Source organism: Rhinatrema bivittatum, chromosome 5 (genome assembly GCF_901001135.1).
Source record: "Rhinatrema bivittatum chromosome 5, aRhiBiv1.1, whole genome shotgun sequence".
NCBI classification, from domain to species: Eukaryota; Metazoa; Chordata; class Amphibia; order Gymnophiona; family Rhinatrematidae; genus Rhinatrema; species Rhinatrema bivittatum.
Genome location: NC_042619.1, coordinates 68,310,562 through 68,327,273, shown reverse-complemented (window position 1 = coordinate 68,327,273; position 16,712 = coordinate 68,310,562). Strand labels below are relative to the sequence as shown.

The 16,712-nt window shown below is 39.7% G+C and overlaps 1 protein-coding gene across 1 annotated transcript in view; it reads left to right on the top strand.

Moving 5' to 3' along the window:
• Positions 1 to 16,712, top strand: part of PDGFD (platelet derived growth factor D) — a 511,595-nt gene that overhangs the window by 388,242 nt on the left and 106,641 nt on the right. The window contains exon 4 of the mRNA XM_029602427.1: positions 13,933 to 13,992. Within this exon, the coding sequence (XP_029458287.1) occupies positions 13,933 to 13,992 (60 nt within the window). The remainder of the gene's footprint in view (positions 1 to 13,932; positions 13,993 to 16,712) is intronic.

Genomic DNA, 16,712 nt, shown 5'->3' with positions numbered 1-16,712 from the left:
TTTGAGCTGTATTGCTATTTCCTGGAATGCATTAAATCCTTGTGATTTCACCAGCTTTGCCTGTGTAATATTTCCCCAAGAGAAACCATGGCCAGTTCTGATAATGAGCATCTGAAGACAGAACTCTGAACAAAAGAATGCAGAGCACCACAGAGAAGGGGTTTGCACACATTGGTGGTCTTGCTTGAATATACTGGCAGTAGGGCTCTGTTTGAAATACTATACCCCATAGCATAGTTTGGCATTTTGTTTTGCAATACAACTGCAAACATGGTCATGACTGTACTACAGATGAGTCTGAAATGCAATGTGTGCAAAGATTAGGCTCCATCTTTCTACTGTACTGGGACACTGGAATTAAACTGAGGAAAGAAAGCAATGCAAATGTAAATAGCCACTGGGCTATGTGATTTAATTCCAATGTCCAAAATAAATCTGCAGGAATACTTTAAACTGAAGAGGTTAGTTTGAAAATCACTTATCGACTGGAGATGAATAGTAGTGTCTGAGCATGACTCAACATGATGAGATATAACAAGAATAAAAGTAGCCTTACCCAAATAAAATTGTCCTTTTGGTATAATAGTTTGTGGACAATTTGTAGTTTATATCACAGTAGAGAAGAAGAAACAGAGGCAGTACTTTTGTAATCAAAGACTATTGCTCAAGTGATATCTTTTGGCTCTTTATTACAGTTTCCTGTTTCCATGCTTCTTTATGTATTACCTGTGTAAAAATACAAGCCTCTTACCTGCACTAGGTAATTGAGTATACCCAAATTACCATGTTCATTCCGATTTTAGCTCTTTCTTTTCCACATTTTTTGGGATACCTAAGTGCACCACATATTTGGAGTTTAAATTTAGGATAAAACTAAATAACTTTAAAAGTTACAAATTAACATTCAACAGATCACAACTTAGAAGGATCTCTCAAAACCTTTAAAATAATTGAGATTAAAGGACCTATGCATTAAAAGTTAGCACACGTGCTAAGGCTATACACTAGGAGGATAACTTTCAAACAACTCTACGTGGCTCCATATACACACGTCTATGGGTCTACATAGATTTAATATAGTATTATAGAATCTGCGCAGATGCACATGTACATTTTATATCCACACACAAATACACACATATGGTGAAATATGTTTGCATACCTTGACACTTGTATGCACATGTTTTTACATGTATGCACATGCATTTCCTGTTTTTCTGGGATGGCTTCATTCAAGATGGCCACCACGAGCAATGGAGCCGAATTTCATCAGCAAGGCAGGGATCTATCAATGATATAGCGTTCCTGGTGGTGAGGCATAAGTTCTTTCTGTTCCCCATCTGTGGGGTTCAGGAGAAACAAAAAAATTCACCAGGCCTGGAAGAACTGCAGTCAACTTTTAATAGTGAAGATTCCTACACCCACAGGTAAGTACATTGTGGGAACTGGGAAGGTGGGTGATAAGGATTGGCTTGGGGGGATTTTGGGAGCTGTTAAGGGTAGGTTTGAGGCCATTTGGGGGTGGGGAGAGTTTTAGGGGTGGGAGACAAGGGGGACCATTATGTTCTTATGGGATGGCAAGAGTCAATAGACGTATATCTATGCAGAAAATGATGTTATCGGTATGACCTATATATATATGTGTTACTAAAGTATTATACTGAAAGAGTTCAATAAATGGATAGGAAAAAAAGAATAATTTATACCAGTGGTTCCCAACCCTGTCCTGGGGACCCCCCAGTCAGTTGGGTTTCAGAATATCCACAATGAATATGCATGAGAAATTTGCATGTTATGGAGGTAGTGCATGCAAATTTTCTCTCATGTATATTCACTGTGGATATCCTGAAAACCTGACTGGCTGGGGGGTCCCCAGGAAAGGGTTGGGAACCACTGATTTAGACAAAGGTCATAAGAAAGGTATATGTCCAGGTAAGGGAAAGACATCCTCAGGGACATGTTTCTGGTTTTGTTGCTGGCCTCTGTTGCAGAGCTTACCAGTGTCCCAATTCCAGATGGAATTAAAATGGGCCAATCTTATTTGTAAACTTACAGTCCAAAACTGTGTGGTATCTGAATTCTTGATTTTTCCCCTTGAAATCTGTACTGCTGGGCCCTTAATACGTAAGAATGGGATTGTTCAAAATCCTGGACTGGCCTGTTATCTCCCACTTGAAACTGGGTACTTTGGCTGTTTTGGGATTGTCCTTGCTCTAGTTTATTTTCTGGTCAGGTGGCAGGACACCACATTTAGTAGCCCAAAGGGGGAGCAAAAAGCCATTAAACAGAGTCAAGGCTTCAGTTGAATAAATAGAAACATGCCATTCTGGAGGTCATAGGACCTGCAACATTAAACTAAGAGCTTGTAATCCCATTTCTCTGAATAGATTGAGGACCTCAAGAAGAAGGCCTGGGAGCTACACAAGAAGGGAGGGCATTAGTTGGACCAGCTGTGTGCCAAGCAGGAGGAGACTGGAGGTAAGTTCATTAAATTCCAATCAGGGAGATGTCAACATGGTCTGTCTATTTTCTGCTTCCATCACAGGACCTCACAATTGCCCTATCATTGTAAAAGACTGTCTCTGTCTAGAGCTTCAAGAAACCCTCATGCACATTAACTTCATCCTTGGCAATTCCCTGCATCATGAGCATAACTGTCACAAAGCACTACTTGTAATGCACTCAAAAAGCAACTATTGAACTCAAGAGAGTCTTAGAACCAACTCCTAAAACCCTTACCAAGGAATATCAAGGTCCCCTCCTCCAACAAAGACCTAGAAATTTAGGGTTGCATCATGGCACTTGATGGCTTGGAATATTTACTTATTTATTTATTAACATTTATTCATCGCTTTCCAGATAAAAATATTATCACCTAAAGTGATGTACAAAATAAAAACAAAAATACAATAATAGTCATAACATAAAATATATGAAATCATGAACAATACAAACAGACATACAAAACATGCAGCAAGTTAAAGTCATTATCAATCCTGATAGAGAGACAATTTCCTAAAAATCAGAATGAACCAATGCACCCCTATAGGTGGTTAACACATTTTGTAGTTTGTTGACATAAACCAGGTTTTTAGCTTTTTATGAAATCTTAACAAATTGTTCTTTTCCTTCATCTCCACTGGCAAATTATTCCATACCTTTGGGATGGCATTTGAAAATGACCTATGGCCCAAACGTGAATGTTTAAATGTTCTCACTGGTGGAAGTTGTAAATATCATCCTCACAATGAACATAAATTTCTTTTTGGGACATTCCATTCCAAAATATCCTTCAAAGAAGGAGAGCCCAAGCCATTTAAAACTTTAAATGCCATCACCAAATTCTTAAACAAAGATCTGTCCATAATAGAAAACCAATGTAATTCATACAACAACGGTTTGACAGAACTTCTATGAGATTTACCTAAAAGATGCAGTATTTTGAAGATAGGATTAATGCATAAGCAATCGCCTTAAGAGCTGTCAATCCCAGATATGGTTTCAGTTGTCTCAACATTTTCAGTCTTGGGTAGGCATTACGTGCCACGTGCAACATATTTTTCAAAACAAAAATCTGCATCAATGATCACCCCTAAAGATTTGACATAGTCTTTTAATGTTAACTGGGATCCATTCAAAGTAAGACCCATTGGAATCTCCCCTAATCCAATTTTCAATAATTCTATCTTTTCTGAATTAAGGACACATTTATTTTCTATAAACCACTGAGCAATGGTTTGGAGACATAAATTTAACTTATTTACAACATCTAAAGATGAATCTCCAAGATGAGCCAAGATTTGAATGTCATTCGCATAAATAAATGAAGTAAACCCAAATGATCTTAATAGGTTCCTAACAGTTCAAGAAACAAATGAAAAAGAAGAGGGGAGAGGGTTGAACCTTGTTTTATATGGGGAAGAAGTCTTGCCCTGAAAAACAACTAGTTGTTCTCTACTTTGTAAAAAAAAAGTTGATAACCATTTCAAAACCTAGCCTTTAATCCCCACAAGTTTACAATGATGCAATAAAATTGAATTATCAACAAGATCAAATGCACTAGACAAATCTATTAGTACTAACAGAGACATTTCTTCTCTATCTAAAGCTGAGAGTAGTTTTTCTCCCAGAGAAACCATCAAAGTGTCAGTACTACAATGTTTTCTAAATCCTTCCTGAGCATCATCCCATGCATTAATTTCCATCAGTTATTCTGAAATTTGAATAAAAACTAACTTCTCTAAAAAAAAATGTACATTAGAAACTGGTCTATAGTTTTTACAATTCCTCGGGTCTAAATTATCCTTCTTTAAAAGTGGTTTAATCACTTCTTTTTTCAAAGCTACAGGAACTTCACTCAACTCCAAAGAAGCATTAATAACAGACAAAAATCCTTCCAATACTCTATCTGAGAACTCCAAATAGAATCTTGGAGGACACGGCGCTAATGAACAACTAGAAATTTTCATTTATTCAATACTGATTTTAATTCTGTTAGGGAGATAGTTTCAAAAGAAACAAATCCCTTTCCCTCACTACTTTCTCAAATGGTTTCGACAATGACAACTCCAGAGAATCTAACCTATCCAGCCGATTTCCATTAGCATTATTATAACAACTAAATTTCTAATGTAAAGGTTCATATACTTCTTTCCATATCAATTCAACTTTCTGCTGAAAAAAATGTGCAAATTGCTCACAATTTGGTAAATCATCATATACCAAATGATCAGATCCATCCAATCTGAGCAATCTCTTCACTGTATTAAATAGTACTCTTGAATTCCTTTTTGCACATCAAATTAAATTAGAGAAATACTGTTTCATAGCCTGAATAATACCTTTACAATAAATTATATTAGCTTTTGTCCACTGGTCCCGATCCTTTTGTGAACCTGATTTAATCCATGATCTCTCTAAACGATGACAAATTCTCTTCAAATGAGCCAATTTATCTGAAAACCAAGGCAATCTAATACTCACCACTTATCCTTTTTTCATTCAAAATCCGCAATTCTTTCACTTCTGACTGTAGTAAATGATACAACCCGGATATCATAGAATTTACTCCATTTTCTTTATCAATTTTCACCTCTATATCCAATGAATTCTCTAAAAATTAATTTAGTTTTAAGCCATCAACCTTTCCACAACTAGTTATATCTTGAAACTTCTTATATTCTTGAATAGAAGATCTTTGAAAACAAAAATTAAAGTACAACGCAAAATGATCAGATCAAACCAATTTTTCAGTACCTAAAAACAGCAGATTCCCATTTTCACCAGCAAAGCGGGAACCAAAAACAAGATCTAATATGTGACCCTTCACATGAGTTGGTCCCTGAACAATCTGAGAAATATCTGAAATCTCAAACAATGATTAAAAATCTGCTCATTCCACCCAGACCCTGAGGTTACCTCCAAGCCCTTATTACTAGGTAGGAACAATGCTATAAAGGACTGCTGACAAAAGCCTATTAATCTCTGGGAACCAATCTATGGCCTTGCCACACTCTATAGAAAATAAGTGTCCCACCACTAGGAACACTTCCCATTGACTCTACCAAACCCAGATATACTATGCACTCTAACAGTTTGTATGTTGCTGCATACCAGACTCTGGCGCATACAAGCTCATGACTTGACTCACACTTTTTGCTCTCTTTATAGATGACACCAATTCAGAGGAAGAGGAGGAGGAAAATGAGAATGAGGAGAAAGAGATCCTGGTTCTTCTTGCTACTGCAGCAGCTGTGGCCCAATGCAGGGGAAAGCCAACTATCAACATCTCTGGACCTTGCAACAGCGCAGAAGCCATTACACCTGTATACTGGTGGTCCTGGGATGGCCACTATCTCTTTTCCCTTCCCTGTGAGGTCTCCTCCCCGTTTAAGAACATAAGAACATGCCATACAGGGTCAGACCAAAGATCCATCCTTGGTCTGACAGCATCCTGTTTTCAAAAGTGGCCAATCCAGGCTATAAATACCTAGCAAGTACCCAAAAACTAAGTCTGTCCCATGCTATTGATGCTACTAATAGCAGTGGCTATTTTCTAAGTCAACTTGATTAATAGCAGGTAATGGGCTTCTCCAAGAACTTAGCTACACTAATTGCACTAACCACATCTCCTGGCAACAAATTCCAGAGTTTAATTGTGCGTTGAGCGAAAAAGAACTTTCTCAGATTAGTTTTTAATGTGCTACATGCTAACTTCATAGAGTGCCCCTTAGTCCATTATCTGAAAGAGTAAATAACCTATTCACATTTACCTGTTCTAGACCTCTCATGATTTTAAACACCTCTATCATATCCCCCCTCAGCCATCTCTTCTCCAAGCTGAACAGTCTAACCGCTTTGGTCTTTCCTCATAGGGGAGCTGTTCCATCATTTTGGTCGCCTTTCTCTATACCTTCTGCATTGCAACTATATCTTTTTTTAAATGTGGCGACCAGAATTCTGCACAGTATTCAAGGTGTGGTCTCACCATGGAACGATACAGAGGCATTATGACATTTTCCATTTTATTTACCATTCCCTTCCTAACAATTCCTAACATTCTGTTTGCTTTTTTGACTGCCACAGCACACTGAGCTGACAATTTCAATGTATTACTCACCATGACGCCTAGATCTCTTTCCTGGGTGGTAGATCCTAATATGGAACCTAACATCGTGTAACTATAGCATGGGTTATTTTTCCCTATATGCATCACCTTGCACTTATCCACATTAAATTTTATCTGCCATTTGGATTCCCAATTTTCCAGTCTCACAAGGTCCTCCTGCAATTTATCACAATCCGCAAGTGATTTAATTACTCTGAAAAATGTTATATCATCTGCAAATTTGATTACCTCACTCGTCGTATTCCTTTCCAGATCATTTATAAATATATTGAAAAGCATGGATCCCAGTATAGATCCCTGAGGCACTCCACTGTCCACCCCCTCCACTGAGAAAATTGCCCATTTAATCCTGCTCTCTGTTTCCTGTCTTATAACCAGATGTAATCCATGAAAGGACATTGTCACCTATCCCATGACTTTTTAGTTTTCCTAGAAGCCTCTCATGAGGAACTTTGTCAAATGCCCTCTGAAAATCCAAATACACTACATCTACCGGTTCGCCTTTATCTCCATTTTTATTAACCCCTTCAAAAATGTGAAACAGATTTGTGAGGCAAGACTTGCTTTGGGTAAAGTCATGCTGACTTTGTTCTATTAAACCATGCCTTTCTATATGTTCTGTGATTTTGATTTTTAACACACTTTCCATTATTTTTCCTGGCACTGAAGTCAGGTTAACTGGTCTGTAATTTCCCGGATCGCCCCTGGAGCCCTTTTTAAATATTGGAGCTACATTAGCTACCCTCCAGTCTTCAGGTACAATGGATGATTTTAATGATAGGTTACCAATTTTTACTAATAGATCTGAAATTTCATGTTTGAGTTCCTTCAGAACACTGGGGTGTATACCATCTGGTCCAGGTGATTTACTACTCTTCAGTTTGTCAATCAGGCCTACCACAACTTCTAGGTTTACTGTGATTTGGTTCAGTCCATTTGAATCATTACCCATGAAAACCTTCAGAACGGGTATCTCTCCAACATCCTCTTCAGTAAATACCGAAGCAAAGAAATAATCTCCTCTTTCTGCGATGGCCTTATCTTCTCTAAGTGCCCCTTTAAACCCTCGATAGTCTAACGGTCCAACTGACTTCCTCACAGGCTTTCTGCTTCAGATATATCTAAAAATGTTTTACTGTGAGTTTTTGCCTCTACGGCCAACTTCTTTTCAAATTCTCTCTTAACCTGTCTTATCAATGTCTTACTTTTAACTTGCCAATGCTTATGCATTATCCTATTTTCTTCTGCTGGATCCTTCTTCCAATTTTTGAATGAAGATCTTTTGGCTAAAATTGTTACTTTCACCTCACCTTTTAACCATGCTAGTAATCGTTTTGCCTTCCTTCTACCTTTCTTAATGTGTGGAATACATCTGGACTGTGCTTCTAGGATGGTATTTTTTAACAATGTCCACACCTCTTGCACACTTTTTACCTTTGTAGCTGCTCCTTTCACTTCTTTTTCTAACTATTTTTCTCATTTTATCAAAGTTTCCCTTTTGAAAGTTTAGCATGAGAGCTGTGGATTTGTTTACTGTCCCCCTTCCAAACAATTCAAATTTGATCATCATATGATCACTATTGCCAAGAGGCCCCACCACCATTACGTCTCTCACCAAATCCTGTGCTCCACTGAGAATTAGATCTAAAATTGCTCCCTCTCTCGTCGGTTGCTGAACCATTTGCTCCATAAAACTGTCATTTATTCCATCCAAGAACTTTATCTCTCTAGCATGCCCCGATGTTACATTTACCTAGTCAATATTGGGGTAATTGAAATTTCCCATTATTACTGCACTACCAGTTTGGTTAGCTTCCCTAATTTCTCTTAGCATTTCACTGTCCGTCTCACCATCTTGGCCAGGTGGATGGTAGTATACTCCTATCACTATACTCTTCCCCCACATATAAGGGATTTCTACCCATAAAGATTCAATTAAGCATTTAGTCTCATGCAGGATCTTTATCCTGTTGGACTCTATGCCGTCCCGGACATAAAGTGCCACTCCGCCTCCTAGTTTCTCCTCTCTGTCATTGCGATATAATTTGTACCCCGGTATAGCACTGTCCCATTGGTTATCCTCTTTCCACCATGTCTCCAAAATGCCAATTAAGTCTATGTCATCATTCACTGCTTTACATTCTAATTCTCCCATCTTACTTCTTAGACTTCTGGCATTAGCATACAAGCATTTCAAAGTGTGTTTTTTGTTTGTATTTTCATTCAGCTTTTTACTTGATAGGGATTAATTGGAATTTTTTTAGCACAGGTGAGTTTTTAATTACAGACACATGGACTACTTTTCTTATTATTGGAGTCTCTCTGTTGGGATGCCCTAATTCTAATGCATCATTAGTATCCTTTGAAGATACCTCCCTCCAAACCATGCGCTGCTGAGCAACTGTCGGCTTTCCCCTTTGTTATAGTTTAAAAACTGCTCTATCTCTGTTTTTAAGGTTAGCGTCAGCAGTCTGGTTCCACCCCGGTTAAGGTGGAGCCCATCCCTTCGGAAAAGACTCCTCCTTCGCCAAAAGGTTCCCCAGTTCCTTACAAAACTGAATCCCTCTTCCTTGCACCATTGTCTCATCCACGCATTGAGACTTTGGAGCTCTGCCTGCCTCTAGGAACCTGCACGTGGAACAGGGAGCATTTCAGAGAATGCTACCCTGGATGTTCTGGATTTCAGCTTTCTAAGAGCCTAAATTTGTCTTCCAGAACCTCCCTCCCACATTTTCCTATGTCATTGGTGCCCACATGTACCACAACAACTGGCTCCTCCCCAGCACTGTCTAAAATCCTATCTAGGTGACATGTGAGGTCTGCCACCTTCGCACCAGGTAGGCATGTTATCAGGCGATCCTCATGCCCATCAGCCACCCAGCTGTCTACATTTGTTCCCAGAACCTCAGGATGCAGGTCCATACCATGGGTGAATTATTGGGCAGGTCCATGGAGACCTTCAGCCTGAATCACTACAGCACCCCTTGGCTACAGATGCAGGATCTGTGGCAGGAGCCACTACTCCTGACCTAGAGACCCGTTCTGTAGCAACCGTAAGGTGGCTGTGAAGAGGACTGGAGAAGAAGGTCATGGACTTCAGAAGGATGGTGGAGTGCCTCATCCAGGTTCAAGAGGGTTACATAGCTGCTCTTGAGCTGATGGACATGAGGCAACCACCACAGTCCTGATAGACCCTTAGGTCTATCAGGACTTTGCCTCCTGTGGTCTTGGGTCCTTTTCTGTTAAATAAATGGTTTCATCTTTTTCCCTCTTCACATTTTATTTTGAATATTTTAAATAGTTTTGTAAAGTTTAAATTAAATATTATAATAATATTTTATATTTCTCAAAAATCCTGTGTTTGTCTCATTATTATGCATGTTGTAAACCATGTAATCCCAGCATCCAGCCCCTTTCTACATAGCCATATCCACTCACTCTCACACCCACACACAGCCATGCATGTGCTTTGGCATGCACCTCTGTCCTCAGACTTCCACTAATTAATCCTCACTAGGGGCACACAAGGGCTGTGCCCTGAGTCTCCGCGGTGACAATGCAGTCAGATGAGGAAGACAGATGACGTGGATCAGAGTAGCAATTCACACTTCTTGGTTCAGCACCCACATAGCCAATAGTAAGACTGAGAGTGGCAGGGGCAGGACATAGGCAGTGGCAGCATGAGCCATAGTGGGCTAGAAAAGTAGGAAAGCAGAAGGAGGAGGGATGTGGTTGTGTTAATTGCATGGGGCCGGAAGAGAAGGAAGGAGGCAGCAGCAACAATAAGAGAGAAAAACTGGGTTGGGCCTATGTGGAGCCCAAAGAGAAAGGTCAGCTGTGCAAGTTAAGCAGAAGACAGCTGTTGCTATTCTCTTTTTTTTTGTGCAAGTCAGGAAAGAGGATGGGGGTGACAAGCCTCAGTAGGGAAGGAAGACTAGTTCTCATTCTCTTCCATCTCTAATGAGGCTTGACACCCTCCTCAAGGGGGTCAAGCAGATGAGCTGGTAGAGGGGAGAAGTTTCACGTCTTAGGAGGGAGAAGAGAATACATTGGACAGGAGGGTAGTTGTGTCTGGGATGGGGAGGTAAGAGAAGGAGGGGTAAGGGAAATGTTTTAGAGGACTTAAGTCTGGTTAAAGGGAAGAAACCCATCCAGTCAACAGCCAACAAGAGAGAGAGAAGCCAGTATAAATGAGAGGCTACTGTATGTGTGAGTGAGAGAAAAGAAATCTATCTATCTGTGATAGTGTATGTGTGTGTGTGAGAGAGAGTGAAGGCGTGTGTGCTTACGTGAGAGAGGGAACCATGTGCATGCATGAGTGAGAGAGGAAAGTGCATGAGAGAGGGAAGTGCATGCGTGTGAGTGTGTGTGGAAAATTTATAGTAAAATGATAAATCTAAGTCTTAGCCAGATAAACTTATCCAGCTAACTTTGGAGGTCTTTTCAATATTGTAGCTGCAGTATTGAATAAAACCAGCATCTTAAAGTTAAATTGTTAATTATAGGCATCTGTAGGACAGCTCTTTGGCCCAATCAGGCTTGCCCAGCTAAGTCATCCAACTAAATCTGGTTATTGTAGCTGGCTAACTCAACCCTGTCCAGTTTTGCTCCTAACTTATTAGCCAGCTAGAATTTAGTTGGATACGTGTCCAAATATTAATTTATCTGGCTAACGTCTAAGTTAAAAGAATCATAGGTAGAAACCTATCACGCTGATGTTAATGAGAATTTTTGAATTTGTTTTTAAAAAATACTAATCCGTTTTTTTTGTGATTTATAACTTCAACTTAATGCACCTACTTGATGTGAAATGTATTTCAATGAAATAAACTCTATAAAATGGAATAATGGAATATTGAAAGGAGTTAGAGGAAAGTTTCATACATAAGTGTAGGTGCCCCCGCACCACTACTTTGTGGTGTATATAATCATAAACTCTCCTCCTCCTCCCGTGTAAATTTTTTTGTTGTGTAATCAAACGAAATTTTTTCTATTACTTTTCTTTATAGTGTCATAACCTAGAGACTCTGCCGAGGCGAAAGAGTAGGTAAACTTTCAATGCAAGCAATGCATAATAAAGGCTTAACAGGCATTAATGCTGGGTAAATCAGTAAAATGAAAATCAGACTTCCCCGTTTGATGTTGGTGTAAAATGTCCGTCTGCTGATAACGGTCCCGACACGGACTATCCGTGTTTCAGATGTCAGATCTTTCCTCAGGGGTGTGCAAATGAATGCTGGACAACCAACTGCTGGGGTCTGAACTTCTCCGTATCGTTGAATTCGATGTTGGCCTCTAATGGATGTTACTCCATACTCGCCTGCGGTCAGCAGGCGAGTATGGAGTAACATCCATTAGAGGCCAACATCGAATTCAACGATACGGAGAAGTTCAGACCCCAGCAGTTGGTTGTCCAGCATTCATTTGCACACCCCTGAGGAAAGATCTGACATCTGAAACACGGATAGTCCGTGTCGGGACCGTTATCAGCAGACGGACATTTTACACCAACATCAAACGGGGAAGTCTGATTTTCATTTTACTGATTTACCCAGCATTAATGCCTGTTAAGCCTTTATTATGCATTGCTTGCATTGAAAGTTTACCTACTCTTTCGCCTCGGCAGAGTCTCTAGGTTATGACACTATAAAGAAAAGTAATAGAAAAAATTTCGTTTGATTACACAACAAAAAAATTTACACGGGAGGAGGAGGAGAGTTTATGATTATATACACCACAAAGTAGTGGTGCGGGGGCACCTACACTTATGTATGAAACTTTCCTCTAACTCCTTTCAATATTCCATTATTCCATTTTATAGAGTTTATTTCATTGAAATACATTTCACATCAAGTAGGTGCATTAAGTTGAAGTTATAAATCACAAAAAAAACGGATTAGTATTTTTTAAAAACAAATTCAAAAATTCTCATTAACATCAGCGTGATAGGTTTCTACCTATGATTCTTTTTGCATTGTTGTTTACACGCTGACATAGTGGTGTATCACATTGATATATTTTGGTTTGTAACGTCTAAGTTAGCCAGCTAAATGTTTTGAATATGGACTTCATACTTTTTTAAAATTCAAAGATATACATGTACATCCAAAATTTCCCCAACTCTGTCCCCAGGAACACCTCCACTCAGTCTGGGTAACTTTATGCATGGACATGACATATGTGCATAGGTTTACCAGCATATAAGGCAAGAAATTTTGTAAAAGGCCAATTAGTCATATAAAACAATGCAAAAGTTTGAAAATTACCTCAAAGAGACCAAGAAAAGGATTGGTGTCAATAAATCCTGATAGCTAAAAAAAAAAACCAGAGGTCAATATTTAAAAGCCATTGAGATGGGTAACTTACAAGTTATCTCATAAATACAATAGGGCAAATATAAAGTCAATTTCAGGAAAGTTAAATGTGTATATTTTAAAAAGTATTTTATTTAAGAGCTTTCATACGCCTGCGCCCGTAAAATCTGGCCTTTACGCACGTGGCCGGGCCTTACACGCGCAGGGCAAATTTTCCAAGAGGCTCGGCCACGTGCGTAAAGGCCGGTACATGCTCAAGTGCCAGGCTTCCTGGAAAGGGCGGGCCAGGGGGTGTGTTCTGGGCGGGGCGGGCTGGGACAGTGCCATTATTCGCTGTAAAAGTTAAGCCAGGTAAAGGTAGCCTGCTAATTTTAGGTCAGCTCTTTGGCCTGACCAGACTTTAGCCAAATAATGTATCTGGCTAATTCTGAATACTGGAGTTTGCCAGATAACTCAGCCCGCTAATTTAACTCCCCTCCGCTATTTGGCAAAATTTTAGCTGGATAATATATGATATCTGGCTAAAATATAGCCAGATAAGTTCCAAATAGTCATTTAATCAGATAACGTCTGTGCTATCCATCTGAATGCTTCTGTTATATGAACCTCTAACCAGTTATATTCAGACTAGCCAGTTAGTTTTATTTTTAGTTATCTAGCTAAAGTTGCCCAGATAACTTTAGTTGAGTATATTCAGTGGGCTGTTTATCCCACTGACTATCTGGGACAAGTTATCCAGCTAACTTTATCCAGATAACTTGTCCACTAAACAAACAGCTTACTGAATATGACACCCCCCGCTCCCCCTCCCCCTCCTGTTGTTGTCTCTTCACAAAGTCTGAAGGCAAATTGGTGCAGTGAAATATATTTTTTCTTTCTGTAGGCACAGAATTGGGAAAATGTTCATTTTGAATAAGGCAGAATGTTTATAGTCTACGATAATTCCAAGATGCAGTCAAATCTTTCCTCTGTGCTTTTCTTTCTGTTTAGGATGATTTCCAGCCTGCAGCATCAGAGACCAATTGGGAGTCTGTCACAAGCTCTGTCTCTGTAAGTAATTTGTTACTGCATTGCCAATGAAAGGAGTTGATGAAATGAAGTGAGGTCAAGTTCATTATAACATTTTGCAGCAGTAAGTGCCTATTCCTGACCAGCAGCCAAGACTCGAAGTGGGGAATGTTCTTTGTATGCAGTTCATGTATTGTGTGAGTAGTTCTTTCTCTCTCTTTTTAAAAAAAATATTGTTCAGGAAATTCTTGCAATCATTCCAAGATCCAGAAATGCCATGTTCCATGGATTTCAAAGCTCAGATTGTTCATGTTAAATGTAGGAAAACATCATGAAAAAATACTCACAACAGCAACATTTTTAGCATCTCTGGATTTGCCCTGGCTCTTTAATTCCTTAATTTCAGAGCCCAACAAGCAGTAATGCTGGTTACATAAAGCACTCCACCTTTCCCGGTTCTTGCCTGTTGGCAGGGGTTTTCAGTCTGAATGGGTTAGAATTCAGTGGAGGTGCTAGGCTTGTTGTCTAGCTCTTTATTAGTGTTCTGTGAATTTTTAACAGTCATCTGCGTCATGCCTCGTTTAACACGTAATTGCAAAAGGGTAGTAAAGTGGCCCTTAGAAACTTGCTTTAAGTGTATCTCATAGTAAAAGATTTAATAAGCTCCAGACTCTTAATAAAGCTTAAAAAAAAAAAAAAAGTAGCTCCTTCTCTCAGAGGAAAAGGTAGTGCACTTAAGAATTATTATTTCTGATTGGATGGCAGAATTCTAAAGGTTTTCTTAATAGCTAGAAACCTGCTTGCTGACAACTCATAAATTATTCTGAGTCATAAAATTTCAGCATTTCTACTACTACAGAAAGTTTTAAACTGTCTGACTGTATTTATAGTTTATTAATGATACTGCCTTGGGCCTTCTTACTAGATTTGTATTGCTGCAATAAGATGCCATATTGGACTGAGAAGGGAAGGCTTGTGAGCTCTTTGGATATCAGAAGTGAGACAGAAAACTCAGAGGTTATTATTTTCTAGAGATGTGAATCGGAACCGGAATCTGTTCGGTTCCGGTTCCGATTCAAATCTTATAATTTTTATCGTCCGGCCCGATTGGTTTTTTGTTTATCGGCTGCGCCCAATCCGATAAACAAAAAACCCACGCTGACCCTTTAAAACTGACCCCTTAGCCTCCCCCACCCTCCCGACCCCCCCCCCCAAAAAAAACATTTTCAAATTACCTGGTGGTCTAGTGGGGGCGCGGGGTGCGATCTCCCGCTCTTGGGCTGTCACCTGCGCTAATAAAAATGGCACCGATGGCCCTTTGCCCTTACCATGTGACAGAGTATCCGTGCCATTGGCCGGCCCCTGTCACATGGTAGGAGCACTGGATGGCCGGCGCCATCTTTAAAAATGGCGCGACCATTTATTTATGGAGGCGTATTCTTTTTAAGGTGAGCCTGACTCAGGCCAAGCTTCGCCCCCATCTGTTGTATGAGATTGAACTCACATATACTATATGATTGACTACATACAGCCTCTGAGGCAGCCCCAATGTGGGGGCGAAACTCGTCTTGAGTCGGGCTCACCTTAAAAAGAATACGTCTCTATACATAAAAGTTTCTAATCGGACATTGCTTGGCTTCTAATCTACTTTGTTGCCCCCACGGCTTTTTAAGACAACCTTCTTTCCTGCTTTGTTGGTCCATATATTTATTTGGGACTTCTGTTGCAGAATTATACCTACAGCTCCATAAAAGATTTTTCTTCATTGCCAATTGTTTTGAGCTCATAGGGTAGCATAGTAACATAGTAAATGATGGCTAAAAAAAAACTCATCTCCCTCAATTTCACCAGATATTCTTCCTGTGTTCCTCTTTTTGGGATCTTTTATATTTCTTGAATGCTGTTCTTTTTGCTTTTATTTTATCAGCCACCTCCTTTGAGAACCAGATTGATTTCTTATTTCTCTTACTTTTGTTTACTTTTCTAACATATAGATTTGTTGCCTTTGCAATTGCTCCTTTTAATTTGGCCCACTGTTGTTCCACTCTCCCATTTTCTCCCAGTCTTCTAGTTCTATCTCCAGGAAGGTCCCCATTTCAATAAAGTCCGTATTTTTTAAATTCAAAACCCGGGTCTTCATGTGACTTCTCTATATCCTATTTGTGATATCAAACCATTCCATTTGATGATCACTAGTGGGCATCCACCCAGACATTAGAGACATTATCCTAGATAGTGAGCACTAAGTCGATTATCACATCCTCCCTCATGAGTTCCATTACCATTTGATTGAACAGAGCCCCTTGCAGGGCATCCACTATTTCTCTACTTCTAGTAGATTCTGCAGAAGGGATTTTCCAGTCTACATCCAGCAAATTAAAATCTCCAACAATCAACACTTCTCCCTGCTTTCCCACCTTCTGGATGTCTTCGACCAGATCTCTGTCTAGTGAGCTGGAATGCACGACTGGGCTGTAGCCCCTCAGAAGCTGGAACAGCGATCCCTGGAGGCTGAGCTGAAGAGAAACTGAAAATTAGTGAGTAGGCAGGGTAAGCAGAGTTTATGTACCGAACCTGATGATAAGACTCACAATATCTCATAGAAGCCCAGGAGCTGGAATGAAGTAGGCCCTTGAGGAGCGAGTACCTGGCTCCAGGGAAAGTTCTGAGAGAGCGATGGTAACTCACAGATGTAGTAGGCAGTGCTGACTTCCTGGCAGAAGTGAATTTGAAGAAGTCCGGAAAAAAGGGCCCTCGAGGAG